Source organism: Micromys minutus (assembly GCF_963924665.1).
Source record: "Micromys minutus genome assembly, chromosome: 15".
Lineage (NCBI taxonomy): Eukaryota > Metazoa > Chordata > Mammalia > Rodentia > Muridae > Micromys > Micromys minutus.
Window position 1 is genome coordinate 56156038 of NC_137984.1, and position 14336 is coordinate 56170373.

General features: G+C 40.2%; 1 protein-coding gene across 1 annotated transcript; it reads left to right on the forward strand.

Moving 5' to 3' along the window:
* The first annotated feature begins 322 nt into the window (after positions 1-322).
* Positions 323-13509, forward strand: SELENOT (selenoprotein T). Its single transcript, XM_080929227.1, has 6 exons — positions 323-520; positions 7921-8031; positions 8431-8557; positions 10348-10435; positions 11834-11987; positions 12338-13509. Exons 1-5 carry the CDS (start codon positions 384-386, stop codon positions 11956-11958), a joined length of 588 nt encoding a protein of 195 aa, XP_080785353.1. The 5' UTR covers positions 323-383; the 3' UTR covers positions 11959-11987; positions 12338-13509.
* The last annotated feature ends 827 nt before the right edge of the window (positions 13510-14336 follow it).

The following is a 14336-nucleotide window of genomic DNA, read 5'->3' on the forward strand; positions in this document are numbered from 1 at the left end:
AGGCAGGAGAATCAGGTATCCAACGCTATAGTTGGCTTCAGTCTGTACTATATGAGAATGTCTTTAAAAACAAAAGAGGGATGTTGAATTCAGATCTGCCAAGAGCAACAACTACGAGCCCCTTTTATATCTCACCAGCAAAAATTCTCCCTTTCTCCCTGGTACCCTTTCAGTATTTGCACACATCCAAGATGGTGGTGGATCTAGTAGAGAAACAGGTCAGCTCTCCTTCCCAGAACGGGCGCAGACGCCGGCTGCGCAGGCGCGTTCCGGCTTCCCTCGCCGACCTTGGCGGAGCGCGCCTGCGCACTGGGGAGCAGTTCGAGGCTAGGTTTTGGGCTGCAGTCTCTGTGAGGGCGGCCGGAGCGGCTGTCTCAGTTAAGATGAGGCTCTTGCTGCTTCTGCTGGTGGCGGCGTCGGCGGTGGTCCGCAGCGAGGCCTCTGCCAACCTGGGCGGCGTGCCCAGCAAGAGATTAAAGATGCAGTACGCCACGGGGCCGCTGCTCAAGTTCCAGATTTGGTGAGTACGCGGGGCGACCCCCGGCCGCCCTGCCCGGGCTGCTCCCTACCCGAGACCCCGGCTTCGCGGCCTAGCCGGCTGCTGCTGGCCTGGCTGGAGAGCGCGGCGCCGGCGCCTTCCGCACGGGCGGCCCGGGGTCGGGGCTCTGCCCGGCCCTCGGCTCTCTCTGGCGCTGGTGTGGGGCGCCGGCCTTCCGAGGCGGCCGCCGGGTGCGAGGACGCGAGGTGGAGCCCGCGGCTCCGAAAAACCGCAGCTCCGCACGCCTCCCGGGAAGCTCCCCTTTAAATAAAGATCTTGTTCATTCATAGAAAAAGGAAGGGAGCCGGCAGTTTTCGACGACGGTTAGTAATTGACTTTGTTGTTGATTGGTTGAACATTAAAAGCAGGACCGGGATCCATTTTACTAAGGCAGCAGGGGTTGAGGAAGCTTTGAAAAGCTCCGATTTAAAACAAAACAAAGCGAAAAGCCAAAAGGCTGGAGAAAGTGTAACCTCAAACGACATCAAGATGGAATGTCAGATTAATAATTCTTTTCAGAGTCTGGATACTTTAACGTGTTGTTGAGGAGAATTTATTTAACGCTGACTTTTAAAAACGTGTACCAGTCGTGTTAAGATTTTTACTTAATCATTTTGCTTAATCACTGAAGACGAAGCAAAAATTTAAAATAAAAAAATCAAATTTGTGGCATTTAAATCAGAGAATCAGAAAATAAAACGGCGAAGCGTTAATCTGGGAGTGAAAAATTGGCAACTTCTTTCTGGATACAAACAAAAAACTCACTGGGACTTTCACCATATATTTGATATTTATTACATCACAGATCGCTGCTGTTCCATTGACCAACACCCAAAGCCCCTCATACATTTTTTTTTTTAACAGCTGACAAATATAGTTAAATGTGCTGGTTGGGATTTTACTAGGTTTTCAAAGACTGGGTTTTTTTTTTTTTTTTTTCTTTCTTTTCTTCCATCATGTTTGGGAGTGAACTCAGGTTCAATTTTCGAATTTCTCTGAATTTGGATTCTTGTTTTAGTTTTATCATGTGCATTTTCCTTAAGGTGACACCAAAAATCTCAGTGGAGTCAAATATTCAAGATTATCTCTGACTACCTGATTCAAAGCCATCCTGAGCTACACTAGTCTTGGTCTCAGAAACCATGACAAAACCCCCAAAACCAAAGCAGCAGATGGAAGGAATAGCATTCATTAATACTAAGCTTTAAAAAAAAAAAAAACCTTAATTGTTTTAGTTGAACTTTTGATGTTTAGTATTTCTTTGTACTTCAGGTACAGACTTGTTTAAAATGTCAAATGTTTGTTTTGCTGCCATCCTAAGCCCTTTGATGTTTTAGAATATATACACCAGAAATAGCTTTAGTATAAGACCATACCCAGTTAAATTTAGCTTATTGCTGTTTCTTAGAGATTAATCTTCATAGTAAAATGAATATTAGGCTTCAGGTTTTGACTCAAGTTTGTGAAGGGAGAAGAAACTAATACTGTTGAACATAAACATATGAACAGATTTGAAATTTCAGTGCCATAAAAAACTCAGGGTTTTGTTTTTTATCAGCTTAACAGTTGTAAAGAAGCTCATTTCTGTGAGTTTTGTGTTATATATTTGTTGTAAGTGCTTTTTTAAAGTAATATTTGTCACAGCTCAGCATACCTACCTTCTGGTGTGTTATCCCAGTTGGTAATAGAACAAAATAGCAACACAATACACAATGGAATTGGATGTGAAAGAGATGAAGCTTCTGACCAAGTTCTGTGTTCTTCCCAACAACTGCTCATTCAGTATCTGCTGTCAGTGCCTATCTTAGGGTTTACTGCTGTGAACAGACACCGTGACCAAGGCAACTCTTATAAGGACAACATTTAACTGAGGCTGGCTTACAGGTTCAGAGATTCCGTCCATTGTCATCAAGGCAAGAGCATGGCAGCATCTAGGCAGGCATGGTGCAAGAGGAGCTAAGAGTCTCCAGCTTCATCTGAAGGCTACTAGTGGAATACTCGATTCCAGGCAGCTAGAGTAACTCTACCTCCAATGATGTCTGATGTCTTTGACTTCTTCCATAGGCACATATACCCCTTCTTTACAAATACACATAATTTTAAAATTTTTTAAAGACCAAAATTGATTTATATAAAAACAAAAGTGATTAATACTGAACAAAATTAGCAAAATGCTGAAGTAGAGACATGATAGATCATATTAGTGAATTGACACTTGATATTTGCACACGTTAATATTTCTGCTCTAATATTTATGTGTTGCACAGAATTAATTTCTGTGCTCTTGTGGTTTTTATTGGCAAAACCAAACTAGCACATAAAATTGCAATTCTGTTAAGAGCTATAAGGGAAAGTTTTAATGATAGGAGAGTCTCAGTCTGGGATCAAGGTTTCCTTCTTGAGGGGAGAGGAGCGGGGAGGAATGGAGGAGAGCTTGTTATTTTTCTTCAGGTCTTCAGGAGCCCCATATTATTTATGAGACAAGGACTCAAACTTGAGACCTGGCATACACCAGCATTCCTGGCTTTTTTGTTAGTGCTAGGGATTGAACTCAGGTTCTTTTGCTTGCTTGACAAGCATTTCAAAACCGAGTCATCTCATCTGCCCTTGAACAGAGATCTAATAATGAGATTTGTTTCCATAGGACTTTGTAGACAGTGACCTTATTGTAGGAAAATATACTTTTCATGAGAAGCCCAAGGCTACTATTGACTTTAAAGAAGGAATAGAGTAGGCCCTTGAGGTTTCAACTAGTATCAGAAAAGACAACTAGTCTTATTGTAGAAAAGGTATTCCAGAGACAAGAATGAAAGGGAGTACATTTAGAAGGGAAGGATCATTTTAGAATTGTCCAACTGAGAGCTGATAAAACTTGGAACACAACATAATAGTGAATATAGAAGGAGGTTAGAGGGATCTTTAAGAGGCAGGTAATTTAGCAGCTTGAAGTTGGTCTTTTGTATCTTTGAGATTCACATCTATGAATTTAGCCAATCTCTGATTGAAAGTATCTTCGGGGTGGCAGCAGAGGGTGGGGGTGACAGGGGTGGTGGTATTGCACCAGACTAGCATTCTCCAAACAGTAGGATATGCAAACTGTTTGATTGTGTGATAATTAATCTGCTTTCATGTGTACAGGAAGCTATACGTAGGATGTGCAAATGCTGTGCCATTTTGTATTAGATCTAGACAAGGCCTGCCACCAAATTCCCCTGGAGACTTGAAGGGAACAGTGAAGGAGAGACAGGCATGAGGTGAGGGGTGATGAGCATGGTGTGTGCTCTCTGAGCTCTCTCCAGAGTGTGGATTCTTTCCCTCCTAGTCTTTTCTTCCTTTCTGTTGTTTTGTTTTGTTTTTAATTTATTGGATATTCTCTGTTACATTTACATATTACCCTTCCTTGTTTTTGTTTTTTGAGCCAGGGTCTTAGTCTATATCCCTGGTTATCCTGGAACTTGCCTCTGTTTGTAGATCAGGCTGGCCTTGAGCTCACAGAGATTTACCTGTCTCTGCTTCTGCTCTGAAGTGTTAAAATCAAAGCCTCCACTTCAGACTCAGCCCCCACCCCCTTTTTAAGAGAAACGGTCTTTGATATGAAGACTTATTTGTTAGAAAGTTGAAGTGTAACCTTCATTACAAAAACTAAAATGGGCAGAGCTCATTCTGATCTGCCACAGACTTCTGTCCTCCCTGATCCTTCCCTAAGCCTTTGCTTAGTGTAGATGATAGTTACAGTCTGGTAGGTTTTACCTGGCTGGCCTCTGCTTAGCTCAGAAGTGGCTCTTTGTGAGACATGCTGTGTTCTTGGCCTCCAGGGCACTGATCCAAGTCTGGAGTGAGCCAGTGCTGTTTTCCTGTTCCCGCCACTCTGGTGCACCTGTGCTGCCTCCATCCCACCTGTGCTCTGGGAACATCTGGGCTGCAGACATGGCTCTGGTGAAGAGCACTGGCTGCTCTTCCAGAGGCCCTGAGCTCGGTTCTTAGCAACCACATGGTGGCTCCTAGCCATCTATAATGGCATCTGACGTCCTCTGTACATACATAAATCTTTACAAAACAGCCCTCTGTTGGGACATAGAATCCTAGGGATGGGACTCTTTGTAGAGGTGAAGATACCTGTCCAGTGTCTCTTAAGTCTTTGCTCTGGGAGTTTCAAGTAGGAACTTTCCAGAAGCAAACTTTAGGTAATTTTTCTTCATTTTGGTCTTTGTGTTTCCCTCACAGTTTTTTCTTAGCTCTTCCCTTAGTCACAGTCATTGTTAGTGTTGAGTGTGCCCCACTGATGTGCATTTCTGTGCTTTCAGACTTTAGAGTTTGATAGAGGCTATGCACTAAAAACTGTTTTAGACATTTCAGGCTGGCTGTGGAGGCACATACCTACCATCCCAATGTGATGGCAAGCGTGAAGACAGCCTAGGCATCTTACTGTGAGACCCTGTCTCCAAGGGGAAAAGATTGCGGACTATTCCGTACCACAGTGGTTTCCCAGCATAGGAGTAGTTTAATGTTTTAAGTGATTTTGACTGGAAGAAGAAAAGGAGAACCGGGGAGTCACTGAAGTTAAAGAGTCCTGCAGTGGTTGTTGTAAGGATGAAAATAAAGCCTGGGTGGTTTGCCATTGTTCTGTGTTCTGGCAACCACAGCATTTGCTTTCAGATGCCACAGAACTTGTGTTAAACTTAGCATCTGTGGCCTGACAGGCAGACTCTTCCATCTGTTCTTCCTTTCTCTGTGACCAGTTTGTTTGGAAGGTGGTTGTATATTCTGTGTGTAGTTACCTTCATGTGTGATTAATCAGATCAGCCTTAATGTTCAGTATATGAGTCCATGTTTATTATTGCCAATTTTGCTGATAAAGGGGAGAGGATAGAGATGATTTTCGAAAAAGGATAGAAGCCAGATAGCTTATGTCCTGAGAAAAGAGTGTTAGAAAGTTACAGATAACAGTGAAAAAATTACAGCTATATTTTCACTTTAACACCTGTTTGATTTATGTGCTGAATCATGGCCTCACGTGTGTTACCTTATAATTGTTCTCCAGAGATTGTGTGTATTTGTCTCTCTCAAATTAGACTGTAAACTCCTTCAGGAGACTAAGAACTACAGTCATTCAAAGTACTGTTGATATTTTTCTGGTAACAGGGATGATCATTTTTGTACACACTCTGTCACTTTGACACGGTGATCTTCAGAATGCAGATTTGGCCTATACAGGTATTATAATTAGAGCACTGACTCCGTCCGTCCCCACACGTGGGGCTACAGTACATGTGTGGAGGTCAAAAGAACAAGCTTAGAGAGCTGGTTGTCCTCAGCATGGGCTGTAGGGATTGGACACTGGCCACCAGCTTTTGTGGGAAGTACTGTTTACCCACTGAGCCATGTCGCTGGCCCATAATATTTTTTTATGTGCATCTGTCCTTCTGTTGGAAAATCCTTGGCTTTATTGGCCCTTGAGGAAATTGGACAGTGGGATCAAATATGTTTATTAATGAGCTCTCGTAACTTGGTCTCCAGGTCAGCCCACTCTTTCTGAGTCTGCTCAGGTCTAAAGCAGGGAAGGCAAACCTCACAGCTTTGATCAGGTGTGTGGGAAGTCAAGAGAGAAATAAGATTTGAAGGTGGTGGCTGTGTTTGTGTCCATCCTCTTGTCTGTAGTTAGAAGGCCATTTAATTAGTATTCACGTGGCCATGTATGCGCATTCATGCACTCGAATGTTTTGCTCTTGCATGAGCACCTGTGTCATGTGGCTCAGGGTTGGCAGCAAGTACCTTTGCTTGCTGAATTATCTTATCCAGATTGATTTTTGATCCAGGTTCTGAACTTATTATCCATTGGAAATAATCTAATTCAAAAAAACAGTGAGTTCATGGGAGCTAATGTAATAATCGGTATAAGCAAGACAGCTAACAGTCAAGGAAGCATGTGACGTCGGTGTGACGTCAGGGGCAGCTGGCTGTTGTGCTGCTGATGACCCCTGTGCTGTGTGACACCGAGGCAAGGTTCCCTGCTGGCAGTTCTTAAACTGGTTCAGGTTAGACTTTAGCCAAATGGGATAACCAGAACACTTAGTATGGGGTTGGGGCGTGACCAGCATGGCTTTTTATGAGAAAGGTTTTTGTATTTGTGTGTGATACAGTTGATTTAGGAACAGTTAAACAAATCAAAGGTTTCTTACTTGAAAACAGATGAGACATGACAATAAATGGAGCATTTGTTGGCTGTAAGTGTTTTAGGGAAGAGTAAATTTAGGATTAGGAGAATAGACTTAAAAAGTTTCTCTGACATTTTACAGTTATCTCTGTAGACTAAATACTTCTATCTGAAAACCGCATTAAAGCTGATTGACACAGCCACAGTCCTCTAAATGAATTGAACCTATGTCTATTCTCATGCTATTTCAGTGTGCCGCAGGCTCTGGGAGCACCGGTGAACAGTAGTAGGCGGACCTAGGCTTCAGAGACTATATTTGGGGAGAATTAATGCACACAGTGGAACTGGAAACTTACAGAAACGTAGGAAGTTAGAAAGTTAGGAAGTTTAGATTTAAGAAGTCTAGAGTGTCTCTCTCTCTCTCTCTTTTTAAAGGAGGTTGGGAGGAAGACATGATCTTTTTTAAAGTATTTATTTATTTATTTATTTATTTATTATATGAGTACACTGTGGCTTTCTTCAGACACACCAAAAGAGGGCATCAGATCTCATTACAGATGACTGTGAGCCACCATGTGGTTGCTGGGATTTGAACTCAGGACCTCTGGAAGAGCTGCCAGTGCTCTTAACCACTGAGCCATCTCTCCAGCCCTAAAAGTTACTCTCTATTAAGTAACATTTAATATCAGAATCTATGGAGGACATAAAGTTAAAATCTTTCAATAGGACTGAGAAGAGAAAAATATATACATTTGTTAGGGAAATACAGATGTGAATCAGAAACCTGTGAGGGGGTCTTCTTGGATTTTCGGATTCCCTAATTGGTCTCTCACGGGTGCTGGACCTGTTTTGTTTGTCATTTTGAGAACTCCTGAGATGCAGGTCCAGGGCTCTGTAAGCAGTTCTAAATGCTCTCTGCCACCTGTATTGTAGTCTCTGTTTTCTGTAGTCGTATCAGAGGATCAGTTGGTGTGAGGGTTCAGTACAGGCATATGTAAGTTGGTGTTGCCGAACACAAAGCTATAAAGTGTACTGTTATAACTGGCTGATTTGTTGGAGATATAAACATACCAAATTTATTAAATGGGAGGGAAAACCTGCTATATATCTGTTGTTTGAGTTTAGTTAGTAATTTTAAAGGATTCTGAGAAAAAAAATGTAATCTGATAATTTTACTTTAAGTCTAGATACATTCAGAACACTTAATGAAAACATCATTTCTTGGCAGTGTATCCTGAGGGTACAGGCGGGTGTTTGAGGAGTACATGCGGGTTATTAGCCAGCGGTATCCAGACATCCGTATTGAAGGGGAGAACTATCTTCCTCAACCAATTTATAGGTGAGTGAATTTCAGTAACTTGAGTATAGTCTTTGAACTTACAAGCTCAGTCACCTTTACTGGTTCCTGTAATTTCTTATTTGCTTCTAATAATTACAGAGAATACTTCTTTGTAAATAATACATGGGATGAAGACTTTAAAAAAAATATATTTCCTTAAGTAATTTATGCTGGGAAATTAGGCTAAGATTGAACCCAAACTATTATCTGAGCATGCGTCTTACCACTGAACCATACCCTAAGCCTCCCACATTGCCTAGAAAATCAGTGATTCTAAGTTTAATGTAATTAATAACTTGGGTTTTATATCCAGTAAATGTCTTTACATCAACTTTATGAAATTTCAAAATAGATAAGAAGTTGTTGTTTCTGATTAATTTGTTTCTTTTCTTTTGATAGACACATAGCATCTTTCCTGTCAGTCTTCAAACTAGTATTAATAGGCTTAATAATTGTTGGCAAAGACCCTTTTGCTTTTTTCGGCATGCAAGCTCCTAGCATCTGGCAGTGGGGCCAAGAAAATAAGGTATGTGGCTGTGGGCCTTTAGGTTGTAGTGACTGACTCTGTGTTGGGAGGAGGGCGAACAAGTGCTTGGGAGAGTGCTGTGTGTGTGTGTGTGTGTGTGTGTGTGTGTGTGTGTGTGTGTGTGTGTGGTTGTTGTGATTATTTTGTCACTGTTAGTGATTGACCTGTTATATCTTCTAACTTGCCCCATTTCCTGTCTCTGGGGCAGCCCCTGGCTTCAATTTGCATAGTGAATGCTGAATATTTTGCAGGGCATTCCTCATAACCCTTTTAGTTTCTCTAGTAAAACCTAGGCACACACCCATTTTTTACCAGATTTTGATTATGACTTAGGTTAAGTCATATCTAGCAGAGCATATCTCTGTAATGCAGCCCTTTTTTGTAATATAGCGTTAATGGGTATGTGCTCCCATTAATTTGTTATCGAAACTCTTAGGATTTACCCTTTGACTTTTCTGTTCGTAGAGGGCTGTTTGACAGATTGCTACAAAGAATCAATATGAGTACAGTTGGAAATCATATGCTTTGTTTCTCATCTGTAATTTTGTAGCATACAGTTTTAGATCACTTTTTTTAAGCCATGGGGACAGTTAGCATTCAGAAGAGAAACAAGCAGTCAAACCTCAGCAGTCAGACCTGTGATTGGTCAGCAGCCATTTTTACAGTAGGGAGGGAAGCTTTAGAGAAAGAGTAAGGAAGCCCAACATGTTGATGGAAAGTCCAAAGTGTTAAGGAAGACATACTTAGGATAGAGAAAGAAGAAAAGGTTACGCCTTTCTCAGTATTGGCTTTTCTTATTCAGCCAGGTGGGCGTACTTCCTTCATGGATGCAGCCTGTAACCTGCTTGGTAGTCTTATCTTTTTACTTAAAATCTTTTTCCCCTGAGTCATTTTCCATTATTGAAAATGGGTCTAATTTTATAGATGCTTCCTTTATAAAGCAAGGTTCTCTGGGGAGTGCTCTAGCTTTGCCTTTTAGTTCCAGTGTTGATATTTTTAACAGGTTCCTATACGGTTCTTCTAGGAAAGGCATTGGTCACATCTGTAGATGTGGGTGTGCAGCTGAGTGCTCACCAGTGCTCCTGTGTCTGCTGCTGTGTCTGTAGCAGACTGTGCTTAGTGCATTGGCTTCTGGACGTACAGTTGCTATTCCTGGTTAGCTTTGGACAAGCCATAGAGATTTTATGACAATGCCTTCTGTGTTCCTAAAAAAAAAAGCTGTGACATCAATTACCACCTAACAAAAAGAATAGTCCAGCAAGCCCTTTCTCTTACAGACATTTCCTTTTGCGTCTTCACAATATCCAGTAAGTTCACTAAATTAAAGCACAGTGTCTCTGCTCTCATTTTGAAAAAGGCAGTTTTGCCTTTGAAAGGCGAATGCATGTACTTCTCTGTGCTGGGGCACTCTAAACGTCAGGTGGTTTTAAAATGATTTAAAACTGGTAAGTAGGTTGTTGTACTAGACAGAGTTGTTGGTGATTGTATCATTCCTCTTGAACATACGGACATTTTACATACAATCTTGGTAAAGCTAACCATTAAGTTGGCATTTTTTAACTTAGCTGCAGTTATTGAGATGTTTTAGAAAATGTGTATATAACATGAGTGCTTCGTGTTTGTTCTTTCATATGTAAAGAGCTCTGAATTGTTCTTAATGTGTAGATGATATCTGAACATGTGAGATAGCTTTTTATATGGACACTAGCCATACATTAAAATAAAGCACTATTAAATTAAGGTTGAACCTGTGTATCAAACTAATTTGTTTTGTGCTATTTGACTCCTAGGTTTATGCATGTATGATGGTTTTCTTCTTGAGCAACATGATTGAGAACCAGTGTATGTCAACAGGTGCATTTGAGATAACTTTAAATGGTAAGTTCTGAGCAGTGTGCATTTGTGATAAGTTTTACATGCTGAACAACAGTAGGCTTCCTATTTTTCATGAGAAAATTCTTTGATATTCATATAAAAGAGTTTATATGATATAAATTGAAGAATCTTTACGACTTAAGGTTTTAGGATTTCTGGATGAGTTAGCTTCAGTGTGCTAACTATCTGGCTAATATTCTCTATTCCATGGCTTTAAAGGAAACACTGTTTAATGATTGAATGCCTAGCATTAGGATGCTCTACACTTGTTTGGGCTGCTTTACCTGGGAGTCTTTAACAGCTGGCTTCAAAACAAGCTCTTAGCTACCTTTGGTTCTTATGTGCTGCTTTGGTTCTCCTCTGGGTTTTGTTCATTTAATCTCAGCATTTGTCTAATTTCACAGAGACATAGGACAGTCCTCCATTCCATAGTGAAGGGATTACCAGATCCTCTGTTCTTCGTCCTACATTGCTTAGATTAAGTTAAGACAGGGTTTCTCTGTGTCTTGGAACTTGCTTTGTAGACCAGGTTAGCTTTGAACTCAGAGAAATCTACCTGCCTCTGCCTTCTGAGTGCTGGGATTAAGGGGATGCACTACCAAGCTTGGCCACTTTTAAGTTGATGAAAATAATACTTGGAATCCAGATTTCTGTGTTTATAAGAAAACATTGGAGTTTAATCAAGGGGACGTTCACAGAAGTATGTTCTCTAGTTATGCAGTGAATGGCCCAGGCTAACCTAAAACTCGTGACCCTCTTAGCACTTCTTCCAAGGGTCAGGTTACAGGTGTGCCATCATTGCTGCCACGGTGATCTTTGTTACACTTGAGTGGCTAGACTCCTTAAGTAAGGTGGTTTGTTTGTTTTTTTTTTTTTTTTTTTTTTTTTTTTTCCCCCAATATAATGCCAGTGTATTCAGTATGAGCAAGGGTTCTACAAAATCTAATTTGGGGCCATGGTCCTATGTTTTATGTTCTGTTGCCCGTCTAATAGTTTTATTTGAACACAACTATGCCCAATTTTAAAATGTGTTCCCATCGCTGCCTTCAGGTTGCTGTGCAAACTAAGTGTGACAGACATGTAAAATGATTCTACCTTAGTGACTTCTCTTTCTTTATAGCTCTAGTTTGTTTAACTGATGCTCCTCAAAGCATTGTAACACTCAGGTTTTAATCCCAAGTATAATCTGTGGTGACTTGTAATGCCTTTGGGTTTTTTTGTTTGTTTGTTTGTTTGTTTATTCATATTTCAGTAGTTTGAAAGAGGAATAAAAAGTACACTACTATATCGCTAATTGTGTGTGAAACTCAATAAATATTTGTGGGGTTGTTGTCTACTGTGGAAGCATCTTTAATGTGTTTTTGGGGTGGGCTTGGGGTTTTTGGCTATTTATTTTTATAGATGTGCCAGTGTGGTCTAAGCTGGAGTCTGGACATCTTCCATCCATGCAACAACTTGTTCAGATTCTTGACAATGAAATGAAACTCAATGTGCATATGGATTCAATCCCACATCATCGATCATAGCCCTGCCTATCAGCACTGAAAACTCTTTTGTAAGTAGTTTTAAAATGTAGTAGCTATTTCTTGGTTTCCATTAATCTTAACCACAAATGCTAGGATATGCTCTATACTAGCTCAATTTCCAATTTAAAATGAAACAGATGAATATGTCTTTCAGACTCTGACCTCCTAGTAGTCAGAACTGATGGTTTTATTACAGTTTGTAGATACATAGTTTCTCCTTACTTTCAAATAATTAGTTCCTAAGCATGTGTGCCATTTTAAACATGCTTTAAGATTGAGCAGATGTGTAAGTGTAAAGAGGATCAGTGGGTTAGCTTCCCAAGGGTCTGTATAAGAGTGACTACTGAAATATGATGTTCTTCTTTTCTGTTTGTTTCAGACACTAAGGAATTTTGCAAGAGCAGCGTGGCTGACATTATGAAGGCCTGTACTGAAGACAGCAAGCTGTTAGTACAGACCAGATGTTTCTTGGCAGGCTCGTTGTACCTCTTGGAAAACCTCAGTGCAAGACAGTTTTCCATGCTGGCACATGCTGAATTCTGCACATACTTGTAGTGCAGTGATACTGTGTAGCGTTCCCGAGCCCATGGTTAATAGTTTCTTCTTACATAGTATTACTACTTGTAATTCTTTTTCAGTCATGTTTGAGAAAGTACAGAATTGAGTTACAACTTGAGTTTTTTTCATCACCTGTGTTAAGTCAGTTGTGTTTTTATATGAATTTTCATTTTTTTAAAATAGTTAAGCATCAGTTTTTTGAACTGAAGTTCCCAAATAATTTTTAAGAGTTCCTCAGATAGCTCTAATTGGCCATGTTTAATACATAGTTTTGAAAACACTGAAGTTTGTGAACAGTAAATTATACAGGATTATGGGAGGAAATCCAATATCCAGAATACTCTGTGTGTGTATGTGTGTGTGTGTGTGTGTGTGTGTGTGTGTGTGTGTTGCCTAGTAAGTGTGGTGTGTGGGTGTGTGTGTTGCCTAGTAAGTGTGGTGTGTGTGTGTGTGTGTGTGTGTGTGTGAGAGAGAGAGAGAGAGAGAGAGAGAGAGAGAGAGAGAGAGAGAGAGAGAGAGAGAAGGAGGGAGAGAGAGATTGATTATCAAGAAAGACAAAACCAACTGCTTTAAAAATCCTATTGTGTAGTTCAAATGTCCTGCCTTGACCAATCTAATGAATTAATTAATGGGCCCTTTATACTAAACTAATTTTAAGAAACTGAGCAGATGTTAAGTTAAATGAAAAAGTTTATTGCTCAGTGTATCTGTTAGCATTATTTTAAATAACCATCTGCCTAATTTTTTTGTTTTTGACTTAAAAGATAATCTCATAACGGACATACTTTAGATTTACACACAAGTAATGAGCTAATTTACTGTTTTAGAACAGGTGAAACTCACCTCACTAAAGAGCAATTCAATGAAACCTCTTTACAAAGTAGGTATTATGTAAACGGAGATCATTTGTCTAGTAATTGAATTATCTTAAAACATCATATATTGGAATTTTATTGTATTTGAAGGACAAAATTAAAAATATTTTTAATGTTTTCATATTGTTCCAGAGTTCTAAAAAAAAACTTAGAGTTGACAAAGACAATAAGAATGATTTTCCAGAACTAGAGACTAGTTTTGAGTAGCAGTTACATAGCAGCTGTGGCAACAGAAGGGTTAAGTGGAAGAGGCTGCCATGACCTGGTCGTGAGGTTATGAGCTTAAGGGACACAGTGTGGGGACTTGATGCTGAGAGCAGCTTGACCACTGGATTTACCCTGTGCATCCCGGCAGTGCCTCTTACAGCCTAAGTGGAGTCTGCGGTGGCCTTCAGATGATTGACAGGAGAGAACGGATGGAATGGTAGCTTTTGGTCAGCACTGTAGCACTGCTAGCCTAGGTTCTCTTGGTATAAGACATTGTAATTTAAATGGAAATTCCACATAGATGTGTATGTTGACTAGGTCTTGAAACCTTGCTAATATGGCTGCCTACCACTTCAGTCTCCACATCCTGCAGAGCTTAACACTGGAGGGGCCTTTCTTCAAGTAGTGGACATTCCATTGGTGATGGAGTTAGCTTTATGGCACATAGACATTCATAATTTCAGCCATGTGTGCTTGACAGGTCGAACTATGAAGAACCCAATGTCAAATCCAACTTTCTCCGTGTTTGCCTTAGGTTGAATTTGTCTCCAAGTTAGTAGCTTTTACTGGCTTAGACATTCACACTCATCTCTTTTATTTTATGCTTAGTCATATTTAAATCCAGAGTTTAATAGTCTACTAGACAGATAAATGAGGTGCATGAATATAAAAATATATAAAGAAGAAGATAAACTATTTATAACTTTATTATATTACTAACATTTCAAAATTTATTAG